A 25,083-nucleotide genomic window follows, 5' to 3' on the forward strand; every position below is an offset into this window, starting at 1 on the left:
CTTTATATTAAGTTATCTAATTCAAGTAGGGTTAAGTATGATTTTGGTTTAACGTAGAGGTCGAAAATCGATTTCATTTCTAACCTTTTTTTCACTACAAAAAATCCTCAAGGTTTTAGTTTTATCAATTTTATTTTTTTATTACCAAATTACCTTTCATTAAAAAATTATAAAATAAAATAAAAAAGAAAGAAAGATATTAGATGGAGAAAGAGAATCAGAAGAAGGGGGAGCAAGAAAGAGAAAGAGGAGGGGAGAAAGAGAATCCGGAGGAGAAGGGAGGGAAGGCTGCACCGCCGTACCGTCGCACTGCCGCACCGCCGTCTGTGATCGGAAGGAAAAACAGAGAGCAAGAGAGGAGAAAGCTAAGGGAGAAGAGAGATATCGGAAGAGAGAAAGTTAAGGGCCACCGCCGTTGCTCCTCGCTGTCGCCGCCACTGTTCCTATTCCTCGTCGTACAGTCCTCGCCGTTGGATCTCACCGTGTGCTGCGAGCCGTTTTTGCTCTTCCTCCTCGCCCTTGCCGACGTCATCACCTTGCCTTCACTGTCACCCTCGTCTCGCCGCACCTCTTCCTCGCCGTCGCACCTCGACTCGTCGTTTGTTTTGGTAATTATATTTATGGATTTTTTGTTCTTGTAATTGAAGATGAATTTGGAAATTTTTTATTATTGTAATTGCATCTGAGTTTTGTTAATAAAAGAGGAAGAATTTTAGTTTTGAATTTTGTTGATGGTTCTGAGTTTTGATTGTTCTAATTTTCTGAGTTCTGATTTTCTTAGGTGGAAATGGTGGTGGTGGGTTTTGAGTTTTGTTATTCTTCTGATGATGATGATGATGATGATGACCATGATGATAATGGTGGTGGTGGTGGTGAATTTTGGTTTAACTTGAGCTTCTGGTTGATTTTGGTTGATTTTGTTGTTTTGATGATGATGTGAAAATTCTGATGATGATGATGACCATAATAATAATGGTGGTGGTGGTGGTGGGTTCTGGTTCGGCTGGGTTTCTGTTCTGTTTCTGTTGAGTTTGGTTGATTTTGGGATGAAGGGGAAAGGTTATTTTCGTCCGAAGGACGATTTTAAAACAAACTGAAACTTTGGGAATTATTTTGTAGCGAAAAAAGATCGAAAACAAAATCGATTTTTAACCTCTACGATGGGAACCAAAATCATACTTAACCCATTCAAGTAATACAAAAATATTAAGTATATAATGATTTAAATACTTGAAATTCGCTTATAAAACCAAATAAAAATAAATACATTACTTTTAGACAAAAAAAAAAATATATTTAATCTTAATACTTAATTCACTCTCCTATTGAGTATTTTTGTGCCTATTGATGATTAACATGAGTTGCTACACTTTTTCTATGCATTGCTATTGGGCATTATGTGTACAATATATATCTTTGTTTTTGGCAATGCAAACTTATAGCAGGGAAACTTGTATAGCATTGTTTCTCCTTTTTAATTTGGTATGCAATTTGCACTTAGATTTTCAAAAGCCACCTTTTATTTATAATAATGTATATGGTCTTTTTTATCTATCTTTTATTTTCTTTTAGCTTTTACTTTTTCTTTTATACATACTAGTTTATTAGTAACTAATTTCTAATGTTAAAAAAATGTTTTTGATTTTGAAATAATGTTTGTGGTTTTTCTCTCTTTTTTTTAGCTTTCCCTTTTTCTCTTGACAATTGTTGGGAGCCAAATCATCCTAAGTAGATTTTGTAGTTGAGCTTTTTACTAACATCTAATGAATAATCTATATATGAAGGATATATAAATTATGGTTCTCAAAAGTCATGAGTAATAGTTTGATCATTTCACTCTTCTCATTTAGTCAATTTTGATGGGCGCAAAACACTAAATTAAAAAGCCAATTTAGTGATCTTCACTATATATATGAATGATTTAGTGAAAAAATTATATTAATTATTTGGTAGGATGAATCAAATAATTTCTTTTCATGACTTTTCCTTATTACTTCATTTTTTTATTTATACAAAAATAATTACCTTGCATTATATTAGTGATGTATTGTTGAATTTATACTAAATAGCATTACTCAATTTGATTAAATAGTTTTCGGTTCTTTTATGTGATAAATTTGGTAGAATTTATTTAGATAAAATGGGTACAAGGAATCCAATGATAATCATAAAACTCCATCTAATAATAATTCCCTATTATATTTATTTAACTCTTTATTGTGCTAAAGTAATAATAATGTTTCAGTCCTTGAGTGTGCAAAAAGATATATAGAAGAGAAAAAGGGAAAAAGAGAAAAAGAAGAAAGAAACCATAGATTCTTGTCATCTTGTGATGATTTATTAGAAATCGGATTTGATTTATTTTCTAACTTCAATAAGGAATCTATCATAATTATCTGTGTAAAATGTTGTAGTCCATTCATCGACCACTAATAATAATTAGTGTTCTAGATGATAACTACAACTGTTAATGTGGTCTGAAATTGAATTGTCACTTTCATCAAAGGGTACATTTGTGTTTTTTTGGGTAGAATCATGAAGTGACTATTGACTTCATTTTTGTTGACCATATCCAACATCATGTAATCTTAGAAATGATACTGCTCCAAGAAAAAAAGTCAAGCATTATGTGTTTTAAAAAATTTGAGGGAAATAAGAAAAAAAAAAGTGTTTTCCTACCACCATGAAAGCTTCATTTTACTTTTATAATAATCACACTTATTTTTGTGAGGATAAAGTGCATTTGGAAGATAAGGCTCAAGGTTGGTTTAGTGGCAATTGTGTCATTTAGTATAGACAGTTTTCACCATCCTATTGTATGTAACGAAATTTTATATTGGGTTTTAAATTTTGCTTTCTCTGTCGACTTCATATATAGTACCTAAAACCAAAATAAGAAGCACACGTGGGAGAAATTTTAAATTATGTAAAATTTATTAAAAAATAATATAAAAATTTTTAATTATTACACAGAAGTTTTTTAATTTTAATATTGAAATTATTTAATTGTGATACAAATTTTTAAGAGAGTTATCATTAAATAATTTTAATACATTTTAGATTTAATTTCGATACATTCTAGATTTAAATAAAATACACTTTTAGTTTGAGCTTGTTTTTGAAATGCCCCTCAATTAACTATGAAATTAAATCCAGAACTCACCTCAATTAACTCAGAAATACACTAAAATTACTTAATGATTGCGATGCACAAACTCGATTAAAAAACAAGCACACAAACAAAGACTAGATCTTTTTCTTCGCATGTTTTTTCTCCATCGTCGTGCTGTTGTTGCTGCGTCTTTTCTTTTCCTCCTTTTCTTCCTAGTAGTTTTGTAGCATTAATTTTTCTTCTTCTTTTTTATTTTATTCTTCTTAAAAAATGAAACAAGAAGAATTATGAGAAAATAAAATAAGAAGATAAAGAATAAAAAGCAGTAGAAGATGAGGAAGAGTTTTGAATTATACAAAACTTATCAGAATAAAAATACACTAAAATTTTTTAACAATGATACATAAATTTCTTAGTTTTTACACCGAAATTTTGTTATAAATGCACAAAAATGTTTTCTTTAATGTTGTATTTTCTTTCTTCTTTTTTTCTTATTTTTTTTCTTTCTTTTACTTGAATGAATGTAGATTCATCTTCTTCTTAGTAATTTTGCAGCATTATGTATTTTTTTCTTTGTTTGATTTTTGTTTTTATTTTTGTTAAGCGAATAAAATAAGAAAAAACTAGATAAGGTAAAACAAAAAAGAAAAGATAAATAAAGAAAAAAAGATGATGAAAAGAAGAAGAGGATGAAGAAGATGAAGAGTTTTGAATTGAGCAGAACTTATCAAAATATAAATATACCAAAATTTCTTAATAATAATATATAAATTTCTTAGTTTTTATACCAAAATTTTGTTACAAAAGTACAAAAATGTCTTTTTTTAATGCTACATTTTTCTTCTTTTTTTTCCTTATTTCTTTCTTTCTTTTTTTGTTATACATGTAAGAAGAAGACGACGATGATAATAATGATGATGGAGGAGGAGATGGAAGTGGTGATAGCGACGATAACGATAAAGGAAGGAAAAGAAATTCCAATGAGAAAAGGAGAAAAAGGAGGAGTAGATGGTGGTAACAACAATAACGAAAGAAAAAATAACGAAAAAAAGAGAGAAAAAAAACGCAACATTAAAGGTGAAAAAGAAGAGATAAAAGAAAATATGCACATATAAATTTAAAACATTGAAAAAAAACATATGCATATGTATATAAATGACTTGATTAGACTTAGTTAAATAAATCACTCGGTTGTAGAAATTTATCCTTAAACAAGTTTCTAACTTGCCACTTGAGTTTGCAAGAGATGTAAAAATATATTAAGACCAATTGGCCATTCATTAGAATTGTTTAACATATTTGAATATTTATAATATGATATTAGATTTTTATTTGTCAATTTTCTTAATATTTATAAATATTTTTGAGTATATATTCATTTTGGTTCTCAAAGAATTTTAGATTGGACACTTTAGTCCCCAACTAAAATTAATTACTCGATTGGTCTCTAACAATTAACTCTGTCAGTCACTTAGGTCCTTTACTCTGTTAATTCTAACGGAGGACAAAATAGTCCCTGACAATTATAACAGTGGACAAAATGGTTTCTGATCTCCTCTGTTCGGAAACGACACTGTTTTCTTCCAATTTCCATCATATCTCGCATAACATTAATAGTCTAACACTATAACTTCAAACTACACAATGCACACTCTATAAATTTAATGTTCATAAGAAAAAAATCCTCCACGAGTTGAGTTGCTGATGTGGTTTGTAATTTTAAAAAGATTGAATACTAGAGATAGATTATATAAGTTTAAGATTGTACCAGAAGCGGAATCCTTTTGTGTCTTATGTAAGGATAGATTAGAGACGATATATCACTTGTTTTTTCATGTGATCGTATATGGAAGTTGTGGGGATTAATCTTGATAGATTGGAGTGTGATTTGGGTTTGGCCAGGAACTACCAAACAATGCTTTGAGGTGTGGATGGATAAAAGGATAAGGAAAGATATGAAGGAAGTGTGGATGGTGTTATTTTTTTCTATAATATGGTGCACATGGATATGTAGAAATAACATTGTCTTTAATAATAGAGTGTTGGTATTAGAGAAGTTAAAGGAGAAAGTTGTAAAATACACAAATCGATGGTGTCAAGATTGACAATACATGAGTAATTGATGTACTTATTAGTGCAAATATCTAAGTCTAAGGTGAATAAGAAGACATATGAAGTTGATCTTTGATGCATAATTTACTGATATATGAAAAAGGCCAATAATTCTGCTGATTAAAAGTTGGAAGGAGAATGATCATGATTTGATGTTGTATAACTAATCAGGTTCATCTTGAAGTATCTTTAGAGGAGCTAAAATCATTATATTCTTTTGCTCCTTATTTGCTGTTTTATGCTAGTTTTTATGTTTTCTTTGTAGTTATTGCTCTGTTTTTGTTACTGTTTTTTGGAACTATGCCCACTTTGTTTGAAATTAGGTGGAGATGTAATTTGCATATGATGTCGAAGGAGAATCTTCTAATGTACAACCTTCTATATTGCTTGCCGGAGAGTAGAAAAAGGCGTACCCTTAGATTAGTTGTGGAATTTGGTCTTGAAGATATCGTGGACGTTGTCGGAGTTGGAGGTGATGTTATCAAAGACGTGGAAGTTGGATGCTTTTGGTGGGTAAAGTGCAGAGGAGATGGATGTACCAATCACAAAAATTTAGAAGGTGTGTGGTCCATGATATGTTGAAGTAAGTGCAAAAAAGACTATAAATGTGAAGAAGGATAGTATACATGTTAGGGTTATGCGAGATATGATAATTGTGGAAGAACAATGTCGTTTATTGTTAAAGACCAATCGAATAATTAATTTTAGTTGGAGACTAAAATGTCTAATTTAAAATTCTTTGAAGACCAAAATGAGTATATACTCAATATTTTTATATATTATATCATTTCGCGTCATTTGAATATACACAAAGCTCTCTCTTACCTTTCTGACACCACTAACGGGAAAATACCAAAGGGAGTAAGGGACTTTGTTGAACACCATTTACTAAAAAAAAGAGGTTTTGTGCATATGCCAATGCCAATAGCTACTTATCTCAGGAATAGTTCTAACATTTACTGATTTACAACTCAGACCAAAGAAATGAAACGTAATCATGTCCTTTGTGAAACCTTTAACTACAATTCTGAGAACATTCTCCCATTCTTGTTCATTTTGCTTCTTGAAGTGATGCGCGTATGGTCACGGCGTCCACCATTTTATTTATGCTGCAAATTAGACCCAAAATATTATCAGAACAATTGAAAAGTGCATGTTACATAGTTAGAATTGCTTACTAAGAATATGGAGTATGTTATACTTGTACCAAAGAAACTCACCAGAAAAGGAAATCTCCACTAGAGGCCAACTTCTCAGAAATCCAATCTGGTGCTAGTTCTAGCAACAAATTCAATTGTTCTTCTACTTCGCCTGAGAATAATAGAATAAAGAAAGTAAATTTAGAGTGGGGGAAGCTAGAAAATAGTCAATCATTTTTTTTTATTATAGAACAGGGCCTTACTTCTATCAACAATATCACAATTGCCAGAGATTATCTTGCTCACAAGCTCCTCTTTCGTGATAACGGAGCGGTTCATTGACTGGAGCAAGAGGTGAATCATGTTAAAGATCTTAGGTAGGCCAGCGATCATTTTTCGCCGTCTCTTTGCTTGTGAAATAGCTGGATCTCTTTCCTCCATTGCTTGTATTTCCTTTTCTCTAATCTGCAAAGAGTAAAGGCATTGTTACTCTTGATCCGACTCTAGCAATGGAATAAAATGAGGCTAGATAGATATTCGGTCCAAAACTGTGGAACTACTCGTGAAATAGATGAACAGCATTGCAGAATATGAAATAAAAGAGTTTCAAATCCTTATTTCAAATTTTTTAGACCATGACAGAAAAAGTAGCTTTAATTCCATAGAAAACATTTGATGAAATTATTTAAAAATAATGAGTTTTTCATGTGAAGGGATATCCGACGAAAAAGTAGCTGCAACACTATATTGCAACAAGCCAACAACATATTTTAGCAGTGTAATTGATCAGAAAACCAACAGATATTAATGCTAATCTGTAAATATTTCTTCATGTAGCATTATAAGGAAGCAGAAGGCATACCGATTGCAGAAGACTCTCAGGGAGAACATCCAAAAGATCATCATATTCTTCCTCTGCCTCCTTATTTTTAACTGGAGTTTCAAATTTCTCTTTCTCTGCCTCCTTATTTTTAACCGGAGTTTCGAATTTCAACGACCTTAGCGATGGAGGTGGGCGCCTAACCAACTTGTTAGTAGTAGTGGAAGAGTTATCCTCTGGACTCATGAATTGTCTCTTAGGAGGCGTAGGCAATGCAGGTGTTATGCTGGCTGGAGTAGAAATACATTTGGCTGGGGTTGACACAGCATCAAAGCATTTTTGAGACCCATTATTTTCTGTATGTTCAATGGTTTTGCATGGAGTAGCAAGTGGAGCACCAGATGAAGAACAATTTGTGAGGCATACTTCATTACTGGCTCCTTCTGAGGTAGGTCTATCACTCAGGCCTGACTCTGAATCCGGTAAAACCACAGTTTGCAATGAATCTGATGGCAATTTTTCCAGTGCATTATTATCTGTTCCATTTTCCTTCAACCTCTGAGAGAACCGTCTTCTGAAAGATTGAGGCACATGAGAGGCTGCTGATGGTTGCTGGTTAAGGGATTCAATTGATGTCCTAACAGGTTCTAACAAGTCTATTTCAGTGTCATTATCCGGAATGACTGCCGATGATACTGTTGAAGGGTGAGCTGCATCTGCATCCGATATTGTCGCCTTAGATGAGAAAGGCCTTGTCAATATGTCTGATAGACGATGTTGCTTTGGGTTGAATGGTTCGGGTAGCGCTTCTTCCGGAATTTCATCTCCCTAGATGTAGAAGCACATTTTATATCAAATGACAAATGATCTAAGAAAAAAGAGCAATCAATCAAATTGAGATTGCGGTACTAACTGTTATCAATAAAGCACTAGCTTACAAGATTTCCTACCTATTAAAAACTTCTTTTGATAATGACACCATCATGTCATTGTGCTATTCACCAAATAGAGTTTTCCATATATCAAAAGCTATATTTCCCAGTACCATACATCTCATATTTTCAACATTAATTCATTAGAATTCTATTGGATGATTCTTAGTTTCTTACAAGTAAAGAGGGAAAATAAAATTGGAAAAGTAACTGATGTAATTCTGAACTTGAAAAAGGCAATCAATGCTGCAACCAGCACAAAGCAATGTGATTCAACAAGTTAATGTTAAAAATAAATTTTATCAACCAAACACTGTAGTTGGAGAAACTTGCATACCCCAGGATGGGATTCAACAAAATCTCTCAGCCGCGCACGGAACAACTTCCTCAACAGCATGCCCCGGCCGCCTTCGGTTGGCAACTTTGATGCAAACTCCACCGCATCATAGTTAATAGTGACATGCAGATCTGGCTTCATACAACTTGTCTTCTCATCAAACACTAACACCTTCTTAGCCACAATTGCCTCAGGCAACACGAATTTCAACTGAGCCAAATGACTAAGTGTAAACCTCCTAAACAAGCCACAAATCACAAATCATTTTTTCTATCAAAAACCTTGAACCAACAACATTTGAACATAAAAACTATAGAAAATAAAAAATAAATGAAATAAACGAAGCAGAAGGTAACTGTAACTTTAAAAAATAAAGAAACTCAAAACTCTTTAGTCCTCATAGATCTAAAACCACCAACATAAAACTACAAATTATGTAATAATATCTCTCTAGAAATAAATTACCCTAGCAGTAGCAATTATCACTTCAATTACACACTCATACCTATCAGTTAAACTTTCAATCTTGTGGCTGATTTTGGAGAAAGACGGTGTCATTCCTTTCATGCGCAGCAGTCGAATCGAACAATCCAACCTAGCAAAATACTCGCCCAAAATCTCATACCTGCAAACACACACAAAAAAATTCACAAATCCAAAAATCACAAATTAAAAATAAGATAAACAAAGTTCAAAGACTTAGATATATTACTTTTCGGGAAGCTTGAAGGCTTCTTCTTCATCGGAACTGGTTTTTTGGGGTTTGCTCGGCGAACGCAGCTCGATCTGCCTCCTCGCAGATTTGTCGCCAAACAACGTCGTTTCACGGCCGCGCTGCTCCTGGAGGCCCTTGGCAACTCTCCGCACCTCCGACAACGAGAGCGCTACGCCCCGATTGCGCGTGCGGCGCGTGTGGCGCGTCAGCTCCGGTGGTTTCTCCGGTGTCTTGGTATTGAGCGAAACCGAATCTGAAGAAACGAGTTTTGAGCTCAGATCCTTGTGTTTCTTCGATCTGCATGATGAAGATGGTGAAGCCTCTAACGAAGATCTCATTTTTTAATTGGATCTGAGATTTTAATGAAAAATAAATATAAAATAAAATAAAAATTTGGTGGGAAAGGGAAAAAAATTGGGGTTGTGTTTATATAGTGGGGTTTTGTTTTGCGCGGGAATGGGTGGCACGTTTGTTCCCGCCAAAATGTCCCGTTGGTTCCCGCGAGTGGTGGGTCTAATTGGTGGCGCATTGGTGGGCCTATTTATGGGCCTTGTGTGAGGTACAATTTGGGCCTATTTGTGCTTTATTGTGTAATTTGGGTTGGGAAAGAAGCGAAGTTTAGAGAGATTACTTTGTTGTAGGGTTAAATGACCATAAGGTCTATACCAAAAAAAAAAAAAAAGAGCACAAGGTGCCGAAAAAATTAAAAATCAATGAGGATTAAGGAGAAAGAAGAAAGCAATGGAAAAGGGAAACTTGCGGGGCAGGTAAATTAAATTATTAAATAGATAGTGTATATAAAATAATAAAATACAAATGCAACTTACACTACGGAAGTGGTACCTTGAGAATTGGTATTGTAATGGTATCTTTGAGAATTTATTCCTATTTATTCCTCTCTCTTGTACTTGTACCAAATTAATAAGCACTACACCAAGTCACCAACAATAGATTATGTAAATTACAAAAATGTTAAGTCACAACAAAAATGTTATATACATACTAAAAGCTAGTCGCATAATATTTATATATATATATATATATATATATTGATTTACATTTTTAATTTCATAATTAATCACCAAAATCATTAAAATTATCATATTACAATAATTAAATTTATTTATAGCAGTATAATTTAAAAAAATTATGAAATATCAAATACATAGCTTTATATGATAATCAATTAATGATTGACTTTTTATACAAGTGTAGTGTAACATGATTGATAAGATTAATATGAAATAGCTTTTTTGTAATTAACTAGTATTTTTATTTATAATAACATTATAAAAATATAAATTTTTTAAAATTACGTCAGTCATGACATTATAGATTATGAAACAAAAAATTTATAACATTAAATTATTTTTATAACAAAATTGTAAGCGACAAAAAATTTTATCGACTAAGAAAATCAGGGTCTCTGTAGAGAAAAAAATTAAATAATAAATCTTTTAGTTATTATTTTTATATGAAAGAGTTTAAACTTTTGCTAATAATAAATTTTAACATTCGTTATCTAAAATTTAAAGAGTAAAGGACAAATAGATTCCTGACCTTTTTTTGCAGACATTTTCGTCCTCGAGGAAGGAAAAATACATTTAAGTCCCTCACCCCCCGAAAAACGTGGACATTTCAATCCTTCCGTTGAGTTCAGGCGTTTGGACTGGACGGAAAAGTCTGACCTGGCAGAGGTGGCGCTGACCTGGCCGTTACGGAAGCCACGTGGCAGGGAGCATTTCGAAACAAGACATATAAGTCCCTAGAGACAAAAACGACATCGTTTTTGTAACCTCCCCCAATCCTTCAAATTACTCTCTGCCATTTTCTTCTTCCTTCGTCCTTTTTCCCTTCCATTCTTCTTCCTCGGCCCCTGCCTCCATCACTACCGCACAGCGGCGCCTCCGTCAGCCACCATCAACACTGGCGACCTCCTCCTTCCTCTCTTTTCGCGTCTTCTTCCCTTTCTCACTCCCTTACTCCCATTAGTCTCTCTCTCTTCTCACCATCCTTCCACCCACTGTTCGTCCGCGACAACCTTCTCGGTAACCCACTGCCGCCGCGCCGCCGCCTCTCTACCGGTGCACCACCGTCGCTACTAGGGCCCAACCATCCTTTCCTCTCTCTCTCTCTCATTACCACCCCTGTGCTTTCCAGGTCTTCTTTCTCTCTGTTTAATTCACTATGTTATTACAATTAGTTAATTAATATTGTTTAGTTAGTTTTGTTTAGCTAATTTCAATTAGGTTAGATTAGTTAGTTACATTAGGTTGTTAGAGAATCTGGCGTGGATAGTGGATTAGGTCTTGCTTGCTTAATGCTGCTGTCTGTGCAATCAGTGTTTGTAGTTCATTATATTTAGTTTGTTCAATTGTTCTTGAGTTGTTAGGATTAGGGTTGGTTAATGGAAATTGCTGAGACTGATGTTTTACACTGCTGTTGTGTAAATTCTCACTGCCTGTTTTGGTTAACAATGAACTCTTATGTGCTCATTTTGCTGTCTGATGCCACATCTCTATTTTAAAATGAGCTAATTGCTTTAATTCAATGATCACTTTTGTTAGGTTTCATGTAGCTTACTTTTGATATAATTGTTAAACTCGATGAGAATTGTTGCTTGAATCTGGTACTTTTGTTCTCTGTATTGTATTTCAAGCCATTGTGCTGTACTTATGTTGATTGTGCTACTTGGTTTTTACTATGCTTGATTATGGTTTATGTTACTTGTATTTGTTCTTGCTTAATGATGCTGAGTTCTTAATGCATATTGAACTTTAATTTTGATTCAGTGAGACTTGATTATTTGATCTACACTCTCTACCTATAATTGACTGTTGAATTCATTGTTTGTTTAACTTTGGGAAATGTACTATGTAATACTGAGATGCTGCCAAATTTTAGAAAAGTTTTGTTTTCAAAACTCAATTTTCACTTTGATTAATTGACATGGTATGCACACTTTTCGCTTTGAATGTTGCCAAGGCCAATTAATCACTAGCTTGGCTTGTCATTTCTCTGTTTAGTTGAGATTTTCCATTCTTATATTTCACTAAGCTGCTTTATATTCCTTATTTCCACTCATTTTTTAAGAGTGTTTGTGTGATGCTTTGATGTTTGATGTATACTTCTTCATTCAACCTCTTTTTGCAATGTGAATTACATGAATGACCACATGTATATTCAAATTTTTACTTGAGATTTATCAACTTTAGTTTTTTTGTCAATGTGCATCACTCATTCTTCATTCAATTCCACCACTGTATAGTTTTGAATGGTTGCATTGTATGAGTGTGAATTGTGTAGAGGTCTTGCTTGTGAGCTACTTGTGACCTGCCAAAGGAAAGAAATCTACTGGGAAAGAGAAACAACCAGCTAAAGAGAGCACTGGTCTCTTCTCTAATACCGACATAGGAGTCCCGGCAGATGATACATCTAACTTCTTGATATCTGAGGGGCAGCCTACCATGACAGCACTGATGAGCGGATAATTTATACGCTTTTTGGTATTATTTTTAGGTAGTTTTTAGTAGAATCTAGCTACTCTTAGGGATGTTTTGATTAGTTTTTATGTAAAATTCACATTTCTGGACTTTACTATGAGTTTGTGTATTTTTCTGCGATTTCAGGTATTTTCTGGCTGAAATTAAGGGATCTGAGCAAAAATCTGATTCATGCTAAAAAAGGACTGCTGATGTTGTTGGATTCTGACCTTTTTGCATTCGAAATGGATTTTCTGGAGCTACAAAACTCCAAATGGCGCACTCTTAATTGCGTTGGAAAGTAGACATCTAGGGATTTCCAACAATATATAATAATCCACACTTTATTTGAGTTTAGATGACGCAAACTGGCGTTCAACGCCAGTTCTATGCTGCATTCTGGAGTAAAACGCCAGAAACATGTCACAAACCAGAGTTAAACGCCAAAAATATGTTACAACTTGGCGTTCAACCCCAAGAGAAGCCTCTTCACGTGTAAAGCTCAAGCTCAGCCCAAGCACACACCAAAGTGGGCCCCGGAAGTGGATTTCTGCACTTAGACTTATTTATGTAAACCCTAGTAACTAGATTAGTATAAATAGAACTTTTTACTATTGTATTCAGTGTCTTTTTTACCATTGGTCTTTGACCAGATCTTTGATCAGTTTTATGCTATCTTAGACTTTTGTGGAGGCTGGCCATTCGGGCATGCCTAGACCATGTTCTTATGTATTTTCAACGGTGGAGTTTCTACACACCATAGATTAAGGTGTGCAGCTCTGCTGTTCCTCGAGTATTAATGCAATCACTATTGTTCTTCTATTCAATTCAACTTATTCTTATTCTAAGATATTTGCTGCACTTCAACATGATGAATGTGATGATCCGTGACACTCATCATCATTCTCACCTATGAACACGTGCCTGACAACCACTTCCGTTCTACCTTAGATCGAGCGTGTATCTCTCGGATTCCTTAATCAGAGTCTTCGTGGTATAAGCTAGAATTATTGGTAGCCATTCCTAAGATCTGGAAAGTCTAAACCTTGTCTGTGGTATTTCGAGTAGGATCTGAGATGGGATGACTGTGACGAGCTTCAAACTCACGAGTGTTGGGCGTAGTGACAGACGCAAAAGGATCAATGGATCTTATTCCGACATGATCGAAAACCGACAGATGATTAGCCGTGCTGTGACAGAGCATTTGGACCATTTTCACTGAGAGGATGGGAGGTAGCCATTGACAACGGTGAAACCCAATATACAGCTTGCCATGGAAAGGAGTAAGAAGGATTGGATGAAAGCAGTAGGAAAGTAGAGATTCAGAAGGAACACAGTATCTTCATGCGCTTATCTGAAATTTTCACCAATGAATTACATAAGTATCTCTATCTTTATTTTATGCTTTATTTTTTTATATTTTCGAAAACTATTATAACCATTAGAATCCGCCTGACTGAGATTTACAAGATGACCATAGCTTGCTTCATACCAACAATCTCCGTGGGATCGACCCTTACTCACGTAAGGTATTACTTGGACGACCCAGTGCACTTGCTGGTTAGTTGTGCGAAGTTGTGACAAAGTGTGATTCACGTTTGAGAGCTCCAAGTCTTTGGCGCCATTGTTGATGATCACAATTTCGTGCACCAAGTTTTTGACGCCGTTGCCGGAGATTGTTTGAGTTTGGACAACTGATGGTTCATCTTGTTGCTCAGATTAGGTAATTTTCTTGTCAAAAAGTTTTCAAAAATCTTTCAAAATTTTTTGAAAGCTTTTTAGTTTTTCCAAAATATAATTTTCGAAAAATCCAAAAAAAAAAACTTAAAAAAATTAAAAAATTAAAAAATATTTTGTGTTTCTTGTTTGAGTCTAGTGTCAATTTTTAAGTTTGGTGTCAATTGCATGTTTTTAAAATTCTTGCGTTTTTCGAAAAAAATTAATGCATTGCATTCTTCATGATCTTCAAGTTGTTCTTGGTAAGTCTTCTTGTTTGATCTTCATATTTTCTTGTTTTGTGTCTTTTGTTGTTTTTCATATGCATTTTTGCATTCATAGTGTCTAAACATGAAAAATTTCTAAGTTTGGTGTCTTGCATGTTTTTCTTTTCTTGAAAATTTTTCAAAAATAAGTCTTGATGTTCATCTTAATCTTCAAAGTGTTCTTGGTGTTCATCTTGACATTCATAGTGTTCTTGCATGTTTTCTTTGTTTTGATCTTAATTTTTTATGTTGTGAGTCATTTTTGTGTTTTTCTCTCTCATCATTAAAAATTCAAAAAATATATATATATATATTTTCCTTATTTCTCTCATAAATTTCGAAATTTTTGGGTTGACTTAGTCAAAAATTTTAAAATAAGTTGTTTCTTATTAGTCAAGTCAATATTTCAATTTTAAAAATCCTATCTTTTCAAAATCTTTTTCAAAATCAAATCTTTTTCATTTTTCTTTTGTATTTTCGAATTTTTTTTAAAAAAATTGATTTTCAAATTTTTTTCTTAATTTTATTTCATAAGTTTCGAAAACTTTACTAACAATTAATGTGATTGATTCAAAAATTTGAAGTTTGTTACTTTCTTGTTAAGAAAGGTTCAATCTTTAAATTCTAGAATCAGATCTTTTAGTTTCTTATTAGTCAAGTAATCAATTTTAATTTTAAAAATCAAATCTTTTTAATTTCCTTTTCAAATCTTTTTCAAAATATCTTTTCAATCATATATTTTTAATCATATCTTTTTTTTAAATCATCTCTTTTTCAAAATTAATTTAAAAAATCTTTTCTAACTCCTTATCTTTTCAAAATTGATTTTCAAATCTTTTTCAACTAACTAATTGACTTTTTGTTTGTTTCTTATCTTTCTCAAAACCACCTAACTACTTTTCTCTCTCTAATTTTCGAAAATCACCTTCCACTTTTTCAAAATTCTTTTAATTAACTAATTGCTTCAAAATTTAATTTTAATTTTATTTCTTCTCTTAATTTTCGAATTTCTCTCTCTCTCATCTTCTTCTATTTATTTATTTAATTACTAACACTCTTCTCTTCATCTAAAAATTCGAACTCTCTCTTATCGTCTATGTTCGAATTTTTCTCATCCTTCTTCTATTCTTTTCTTCTTCTACTCACATAAAGGAATCTCTATACTGTGACATAGAGGATTCATCTTCCTTTTCTGTTCTCTTCTTTTTCATATGAGTAGGAGTATGGACAAGGACATTCTTGTTGAAACAGATCCTGAACCTGAAAGAACTCTAAAGAACAAGTTAAGAGAAGTTGAAGCACAATAAATCAGAGAAAATCTTACAGAGAATCTCGAAAAAGAAGACATGGCCGAATCCAATAACAATGGTGGAGGCGCAAGGAGGATGCTTGGTGATTATACTACACCTACTTCTAATTTTTATGGAAAAAGCATCTCAATCCCTGCCATTGGAGCAAACAATTTTGAGCTGAAGCCTCAACTAGTTGCTCTAATGCAACAGAACTGCAAGTTTCATGGACTTTCATCAGAAGATTCCTACCAGTTTTTAACTGAGTTCTTGCAGATCTATGATACTGTTAAGACTAATGGAGTAGATCTTGAAGCCTACAGCCTCATGATTTTCCCTTTTGCTGTAAGAGACAGAGCTAGAACATGGTTGGACTCACAACCTAAAGATAGCCTGGACTCTTGGGATAAGCTGGTCACGGCCTTCCTGGCCAAGTTCTTTCCTCCTTAAAAGCTGAGCAAGCTTAGAGTGGATGTTCAGACTTTCAAGCAGAAAGATGGTGAATCCCTCTATGAAGCTTGGGAAAGATACAAGCAGTTGACCAAAAAGTGTCCTTCTGACATGCTTTCAGAGTGGACCATTCTGGATATATTCTATGATGGTCTATCTGAGTTCTCTAAGATGTCACTGGACCATTCTGCAGGTGGATCCAATCACCTAAAGAAAATGCCTGCAGAAGCTCAAGAACTCATTGACATGGTTGCAAATAACCAATTCATGTACACCTCTGAGAGGAACCTTGTAAGTAATGGGACTCCTCAGAAGAAGAGAGTTCTTGAAATTGATGCTCTGAATGCCATATTGGCTCAGAACAAAATGTTGACTCAAGTCAACATGATTTCTTAGAGTCTGAATAGATTGCAAAATACATCCAACAGTACTAAAGAGGCATCTTCTGAAGAAGAAGCTTATGATCCTGAGAATCCTGCAATGGCAGAGGTGAATTACATGGGTGAACCCTATGGAAACACCTATAATTCCTCATGGAGAAATCATCTAAATTTCTCATGGAAGGATCCACAGAAGCAAGGCTTCAATAATAACAATGGTGGAAGAAACAGGTTTAGCAATAGCAAGCCTTTTCCATCATCTTCTTAGCAACAGACAGAGAATTCTGAGCAGAGCCCCTCTAGCTTAGCAAATATAGTCTCTGATCTATCTAAGGCCACTTTAAATTTCATGAATGAAACAAGGTCATCCATTAGAAACTTGGAGGCACAAGTGGGTCAGCTGAGTAAGAAAATCACTAAAACTCCTCCTAGTACTCTCCCAAGCAATACAGAAGAGAATCCAAAGAGAGAGTGCAAGGCCATTGATATAATCAAAATGGCCGAATCCAAAGAGGAAGGGGAGAATGTAAATCCCAATGAGGAAGACCTCATGCGGCGTCCTCCAGACAAAAAGGAGTTCCCTATTAAGGACCTAAAGGAATCTAAGGCTCATATAGAGACCATAGAGATTCCATTAAACTTTCTTCTGGCATTCATGAGCTCTGAGAATTATTCTTCCTTTGAAGAGAATGAAGATGTAACTGAAGAGCAAGTTGCTCAATATCTAGGAGCCATCATGAAGCTGAATGCCAAGTTGTTTGGTAATGAGACTTGGAAAGGTGAACCTCTCTTGCTCATTAGTGAACTAAATACATGGGTTCAACAAACTTTTCCTCAAAAGAAACAAGATCCTGGTAAATTCTTAATACCCTGTACCATAGGCACCATGACCTTTGAAAAGGCTCTGTGTGACCTGGGGTCAGGTATAAATCTTATGCCACTCTATGTAATGGAGAAACTGGAGATCTTTGAGGTACAAGCTGCAAGAATCTCATTAAAGATGGTAGACAAGTCAATAAAACAAGCTTATGGATTGGTAGAGGACGTGTTGGTAAAGGTTCAAGGCTTTTACATCCCTGCTGATTTCATAATCTTAGACACTAGAAAGGATGAGAATGAATCCATCATTCTTGGAAGACCCTTCCTAGCCACAGCAAAAGCTGTGATTGATGTTGACAGTGGTGAACTAGTCCTTCAATTGAATGAAGACTACCTTGTGTTTAAAGCTCAAGGATATTACTCTGCAACCATAGAAAAGAGGCACGATAAGTTTCTCTCAATACAGAGTCAAACAAAGCCCCCACAATCAAACTCTAAGTTTGGTGTTGGGAGGATACAACCAAACTCTAAGTTTGGTGTTGAACCCCCACATTCAAACTCTAAGTTTGGTGTTGGGAGGTCCCAACAATGCTCTGAACATCTGTGAAGCTCCATGAGAGCTCACTGTCAAGCTATTGACATTAAAGAAGCGCTTATTGGGAGGCAACCCAATTTTTATTTATTTATATATATTTCTATTGTCCTTTTATGTATTATTAGGTTTATGATCATGTGGAGTCACAAAACAATTGCAAAAATTAAAAACAGAATAAAAAACAGCAAAAGAAAAAGCACACCCTGGAGGAAGAGCTGTCTGGCGTTTAAACGCCAGAAACAAGCATCTGTCTGGCGTTTAACGCCAGAAACAAGCACCAAGCTGGCGTTTAACGCCAGAAACAAGCATCAGGCTGGCGTTAAACGCCAGAAACAAGCTACATACGCCAGGAACAAGCATCAGTCTGGCATTGAACGCCAGGATTGCATACAGAGGGCATTTTACACGCCTAAAGGATGCAGAGATGAGAAATCCTTGACACCTCAGGATCTGTAGACCCCACAGGATCACCTCAGGATCTGTAGACGCCACAGGATCCCCACCTACCTTCTCCCTCTCTCTCACACCTTTTCATAACACTTTTCTCCAAACATCATTCACCAATTACCTCAATCACTCTTTCCCATCACCTCTTCACCACTCACATCCATCTACTCTTCCCCATAAACCCCACCTACCTTCAAATTCAAAATCTCTTTCCCACCCAAAACCACCCTACATGACCGAACCATAAACCCCTCTCCCTCCACTATATAAACCCCTCCATCCTTCTTCATTTTCACACAACACTACCTTCTCTTCTCCCCCTTGGCCGAATACACATCTCTCTCCCTATCCTCCATATCTTCTTCTTCTTCTATTCTTTCTTCTTTTGCTGGAGGGCGAGCAATATTCTAAGTTTGGTGTGGTAAAAGCATATCTTTTTTGTTTTTCCATAACCATTTATGGCACCTAAGGCCGGAGAAACCTCTAGAAAAAGGAAAGGGAAGACAAAAGCTTCCACCTCCGAGTCATGAGAGATGGAGAGATTCATCTCAAAGGTCCATCAAGACCACTTCTATGAAGTTGTGGCCAAGAAGAAGGTGATCCCTGAGGTCCCTTTCATGCTCAAGAAAAATGAGTATCCGGAGATCTGACATGAGATCCAAAGAAGAGGTTGGGAAGTCCTCACCAACCCCATTCAACAAGTCGAAATCTTAATGGTTCAATAGTTCTATGCAAACGCATGGATCACTAGGAACCATGATCAAAGCATGAACCCAAACCCAAAGAATTGGCTTACAATGGTTCGGGGGAAATGCTTAGATTTCAGTCCGAAGAACGTAAAGTTGGCGTTCAACTTGCCTATGATGCAAGAAGACGCACGCCCCTACACTAGAAGGGTCAACTTTGATCAAAGGTTGGACCAAGTCCTCATGGACATATGTGTGGAAGGAGCTCAATGGAAAAGAGACTCAAAAGGCAAGCTGGTTCAATTGAGAAGACTGGACCTTAAGCCTGTGGCTAGAGGATGGTTGGAGTTCAGCCAACACTCCATCATCCCCACTAGCAATCGATCCGAAGTAACTGTGGATCGGACCATCATGATCCATAGCATCATGATTGGAGAGGAAGTAGAAGTTCATGAAGTCATCTCTCTAGAACTCTACAAAGTAGCCGAAAAGCCCTCCACCTTGGCAAGGCTAGCTTTTCCTCATCTCATTTACCATCTATGCTACTTAGCTGGAGTTGTCATAGAAGGAGACATCCTCATTGAAGAGGACAAGCCCATCACTAAGAAAAGGATGGAGCAAACAAGAGAGCCCATTCATGGACCTCAACAAGAGCATGAGGAATTCCCTCATCAAGAAATCCCTAAGATACCTCAGGGGATACATTTTCCTCCACACAATTATTAGGAGCAACTAAGGATAGGAGCACCAAAATCACTAGGGATCAAGCAACAAAGGCAAGAAAGAGATATAGAGGAGCTCAAGAACACCATTGGTCCTTCAAGAAGAAGTCGCCACCATCACTAAGATGGACTCATTCCTTAACTTCCTTGTTCTTATCTCTCTGTTTTTTTTTTCAGTTTTTGAGCTTCATGTTTGTCTATGTTTATATCTTTATTATATGATCATTAATATTTAGTAACTATGTCTTAAGGCTATGAATAATTCCATGAATCCTTCACATTTCTTAAATGAAAAATGTTTTTAATACAAAAGAACAAGAAGTACATGAGTTTCGAATTCATCCTTGAAATTAGTTTAATTATATTGATGTGGTGATAATACTTTTTGTTTTCTGAATGAATGCTTGAACAGTGCATATTTTTTATCTTGTTGTTTATGAATGTTAAAATTGTTGGCTCTTGAAAGAATGATGAACAAGAAAAATATTATTGATAATATGAAAAATCATAAAATTGATTCTTGAAGCAAGAAAAAGTAGTGAATAACAAAAGCTTGCAAAAAAAAAGAAAGAAAAAGCAAGCAGAAAAAGCCAATAGCCCTTAAAACCAAAAGGCAAGGGTAAAAATGATCCAAGACTTTGATCATCAATGGATAGGAGGGCCCAAGGAAATAAATCCAGGCCTAAGCGGCTAAATCAAGCTGTCCCTAACCATGTGCTTGTGGCATGCAGGTCCAAGTGAAAAGCTTGAGACTGAGTGGTTAAAGTCGTGATCCAAAGAAAAAAGAGTGTGCTTAAGAGCTCTGGACACCTCTAACTGGGGACTTTAGCAAAGCTAAGTCACAATCTGAAAAGGTTTATCCAGTCATGTGTCTGTGGCATTTATGTATCCGGTGGTAATACTGGAAAACAAAGTACTTAGGGCCACGGCCAAGACTCATAAAAGTAGCTATTTTCAAGAATCAACATACTTAACTAGGATAATTAATAACACTATATGAACTCTGAGTTCCTGTGGATGCCAATCATTCTAAACTTCAAAGGATAAAGTGAGATGCCAAAACTGTTCAGAAGCACAAAGCTACAAGTCCCGCTCATCTAATTAGAACCAATATTCATTAATATTTTAGGATTTATAGTATATTCTCTTCTTTTTATCCTATTTGATTTTCATTTTCTTGGGGACAAGCAACAATTTAAGTTTGGTGTTGTGATGAGCGGATAATTTATACGCTTTTTGGCATTGTTTTTAGGTAGTTTCTGGAGCTACAAAACTTCAAATGGTGCGCTCTCAATTGAGTTGGAAAGTAGACATCCAGGGCTTTCCAGCAATATATAATATTCGACACTTTATTCGAGTTTAGATGATGCAAACTGGCGTTCAACACCAATTCCATGCTGCATTCTGGAGTAAAACGCCAGAAACACGTCACAAACCAGAGTTAAAAGCCAAAAACACGTTACAACTTGGCGTTCAACCCCAAGAGAAGCCTCTTCACGTGTAAAGCTCAAGCTCAGCCCAAGCACACACCAAAGTGGGCCCCGGAAGTCGATTTCTACACTTAGACTTATTTCTGTAAACCCTAGTAACTAGATTCGTATAAATAGAACTTTTTACTATTGTATTCAGTGTCTTTTTGACCATTGGTCTTTGACCAGATCTTTGATCAGTTTTATGCTATCTTAGACTTTTGTGGAGGCTGGCCATTCGGCCATGCCTAGACCATGTTCTTATGTATTTTCAACGGTGGAGTTTCTACACACCATAGATTAAGGTGTGCAGCTCTGCTGTTCCTCGAGTATTAATGCAATCACTATTGTTTTTCTATTCAATTCAACTTATTCTTATTCTAAGATATTCACTGTACTTCAACATGATGAATATGATGATCTGTGACACTCATCATCATTCTCACCTATGAACGCGTGCCTGACAACCACTTCTGTTCTACCTTAGATCGAGCGTGTATCTCTTGGATTCCTTAATCAGAATCTTTATAGTATAAGCTAGAATTATTGGCAGCCATTCCTAAGATCCGAAAAGTCTAAACCTTATATGTGGTATTCCGAGTAGGATCTGAGATGGGATGACTGTGACGAGCTTCAAACTCGTGAGTGTTGGGCGTAGTGACAGACGCAAAAGGATCAATGGATCTTATTCCGACATGATCGAGAACCGAAAGATGATTAGCCGTGCTGTGATAGAGCATTTGGACCATTTTCACTGAGAGGACGGGAGGTAGCTATTGACAACGGTGAAACCCAACATACAACTTGCCATGGAAAGGAGTAAGAAGGATTGGATGAAAGCAGTAGGAAAGCAGAGATTCAGAAGAAACATAGTATCTCCATGCGCTTATCTGAAATTCCCACCAATGAATTACATAAGTATCTCTATCTTTATTTTATGCTTTATTTGTTTTTATATTTTCGAAAACCATTATAACCATTATAATCCGCCTGACTGAGATTTACAAGATGACCATAGCTTGCTTCATACTAACAATCTTCGTGGGATCAACCCTTACTCACGTAAGGTATTACTTGGACGACTCAGTACACTTGCTGGTTAGTTGTGCGAAGTTGATGATCACAATTTCGTGCACCAAGCACCACAGCCTCCTACCTCACTACCAGCTGCACCACCTTCTGGTTTTCAGGGTCTCATGACTCAAGAGCTAGGGCTCAAGCTTATGGCCTGACTAGACTAGCTGGAGCGTCGTATGGATCAATGTTACAGGAACATCAAGGGCCAAGACAGTGGATGGGATGACATGCTGGATGAGATAGATACTCCTAAGGATCGCTCACAAGGCCAACAGCTACTCAAAAGAGAGGAATGAGGAGGTCGCCGACGTTGATGGTGGCTGACGGAGGCGCCGCTGTGCGGCAGTGATGGAGGCAGGGGCCGAGGAAGAAGAATGGAAGGGAAAAAGGACGAAGGAAGAAGAAAAGGGCAGAGAAATTTGAAGGATTGGGGGAGGTTACAAAAACGACGTTGTTTTTGTCTCCAGAGACTTATATGTCCTGTTTCGAAATGCTCCCTGCCACGTGGCCTCCGTCACGGCCAGGTCAGACTTTTCCGTCCAGTCCAAACGCCTGAACTCAACGGAAGGATTAAAATATCCACGTTTTTCGGGGGGTGAGGGACTTGAATGTATTTTCCCTTCCTCGAGGACAAAAATGTCCGAAAAAAAAGGTCAGGGACCTATTTGTCCTTTACTCTAAAAAAGAATTTAACGTGTATACTTTTATATTTGATTAGGTGTTAAGTCTGTTGTACAAATAAAAATAATTAATTATGCTTGCTATTTAAAGATAATATTTTTCTCATATATAAAAATATAATTAGATATTGGTATAAAAAAATTTATATTGATAGTTATAAAATTAACTCAAATTTATTTTTTTAAAAATAATTGAATCTTGATTCTAACTTTTAATCACAACATGATTATTTTTTTAAATTATATGTAATAATCATTTGAAAAAAAAGAAGTAAAAATATAGATTAGAAAGATAAGCAGTAAAAATTTAAACTAGATAAAAAAATATGCATATAATAGTATTTTTTATTTAAATTATATTATGTTGTTAATTTTATTTTTTGTAGAACAGGAAGGTAGAGAAAAATAGAAAATGACAGAAAAGAGAGAAAAAGATAAAAAAGAAGAATGAGAGGGGGAGTTTGTTAATTTTAGAAGTCAAGAAAAAATTTTATTTTAATTATAATAAAAAATATATGGTGACATATTTTGATTTGTCAAATTACTAATATGGAGGGGAGAACTCTTTAATTTTGGAGGAAAAAATTTGATTTCTATTGTAATGAGGGTGTGATATGTAGCACATTTTTGTTGTAAAATTAGTAATACACTAATATTTTTGCTCGCACTTTGAAACTATGTTGGCTTTGTCCTGACGTTATAGATAACGCTAGAAAAGATTTATAAAATTAGATTACTTTTACAAAAAGGTAGTAGGGACAAAGGTCTTCGTCGGCTAAGAAGACCAAATTCTCCGTAGATACAAAAAATCAAATAATAAGTTTTTTAGTTATTGTTTTCATACGCAAGAGTTTAATTTTTTACTAATGGTTAATTTTAATATTTATTATCTAAAACTTTGAAAAATTTAATGTATATACTTTTACATTTTGATTATGTGTTAAATTTATTGAACAAATAAAAATAATTAATTTTTATGTTTATTATTTAAAAATAATATTTTCTCCCTATATATACAAACAACAACAAAGCCTTGTCCCACTAAGTGGGGTCGGCTATATGAATCAAACGACGCTATTGTGCTCTGTCATGTATCATGTCTACAGAGAGACTGTTTACATGTAGATCTTGTTTGACCACCTCATGGATGGTCTTCTTAGGTCTTCCTCTGCCTTTCGTCCTTTGTCCATCTTCCATCTCATCCACCCTCCTGACTGGATGTTCTATCGGTCTTCTTCTCACATGTCCAAACCACCTGAGACGCGATTCAACCATTATTTCCACAATGGGTGCTACTCCAACTCTCTCCCTTATATCTTCATTCCTTATTTTATCCAATCGCGTATGACCACTCATCCATCTCAACATCTTCATCTCTGCCACACTCAGCTTATGTTCGTGCTCCCCTTTAGCCGCCCAACACTCTGTACCATACAGCATAGCCGGTCTTATGACAGTGCAATAGAATTTACCTTTAAGTTTTAAAGGCACTTTTTTGTCGCATATAAAACCAGATGCACTCCGCCATTTTGACCAACCTGCTTGGATCCTATGATTTACATCCTGTTCAATCTCTTCATTATCCTGTATGATGCACCCAAGATACTTAAAACTTTTAACTTTTTCTAGGATGTTTTCTCCAATCTTCACCTCTATATTGGGGTTTTCCCTTCTCAAACTGAACTTACATTCCATATATTCCGTCTTACTATGGTTTATGCGCAGACCATACACTTCTAAAGCTTCTCTCCATAACTCCATCTTCTTATTGAGGTCTTCCCTTGACTCTCCCATAAGAACGATATCATCGGCAAAAAGTATGCACTATGGCACATGCT

General features: G+C 35.3%; 1 protein-coding gene and 1 non-coding gene across 2 annotated transcripts; both read right to left on the bottom strand.

The window, feature by feature from the left end:
- Positions 1 to 5,964: 5,964 nt before the first annotated feature.
- LOC112738214 (CDT1-like protein a, chloroplastic) lies at positions 5,965 to 9,571 on the bottom strand. Its single transcript, XM_025788558.3, has 7 exons — positions 9,165 to 9,571; positions 8,958 to 9,077; positions 8,453 to 8,690; positions 7,226 to 8,011; positions 6,627 to 6,828; positions 6,445 to 6,535; positions 5,965 to 6,333 (listed from the first exon to the last, which is right to left on the bottom strand). The coding sequence occupies exons 1-7, from the start codon at positions 9,503 to 9,505 to the stop codon at positions 6,276 to 6,278; spliced, it is 1,836 nt and encodes a 611-aa protein (XP_025644343.1). The 5' UTR covers positions 9,506 to 9,571; the 3' UTR covers positions 5,965 to 6,275.
- A 6,808-nt stretch (positions 9,572 to 16,379) lies between these two features.
- Positions 16,380 to 16,487, bottom strand: LOC112765535 (small nucleolar RNA R71). Its single transcript, XR_003183816.1, has one exon. It is a non-coding gene; the product is annotated as a small nucleolar RNA R71 (small nucleolar RNA).
- Between the last annotated feature and the right edge of the window lie 8,596 nt (positions 16,488 to 25,083).

Source organism: Arachis hypogaea, chromosome 2 (assembly GCF_003086295.3).
Source record: "Arachis hypogaea cultivar Tifrunner chromosome 2, arahy.Tifrunner.gnm2.J5K5, whole genome shotgun sequence".
Classification (NCBI taxonomy): domain Eukaryota; kingdom Viridiplantae; phylum Streptophyta; class Magnoliopsida; order Fabales; family Fabaceae; genus Arachis; species Arachis hypogaea.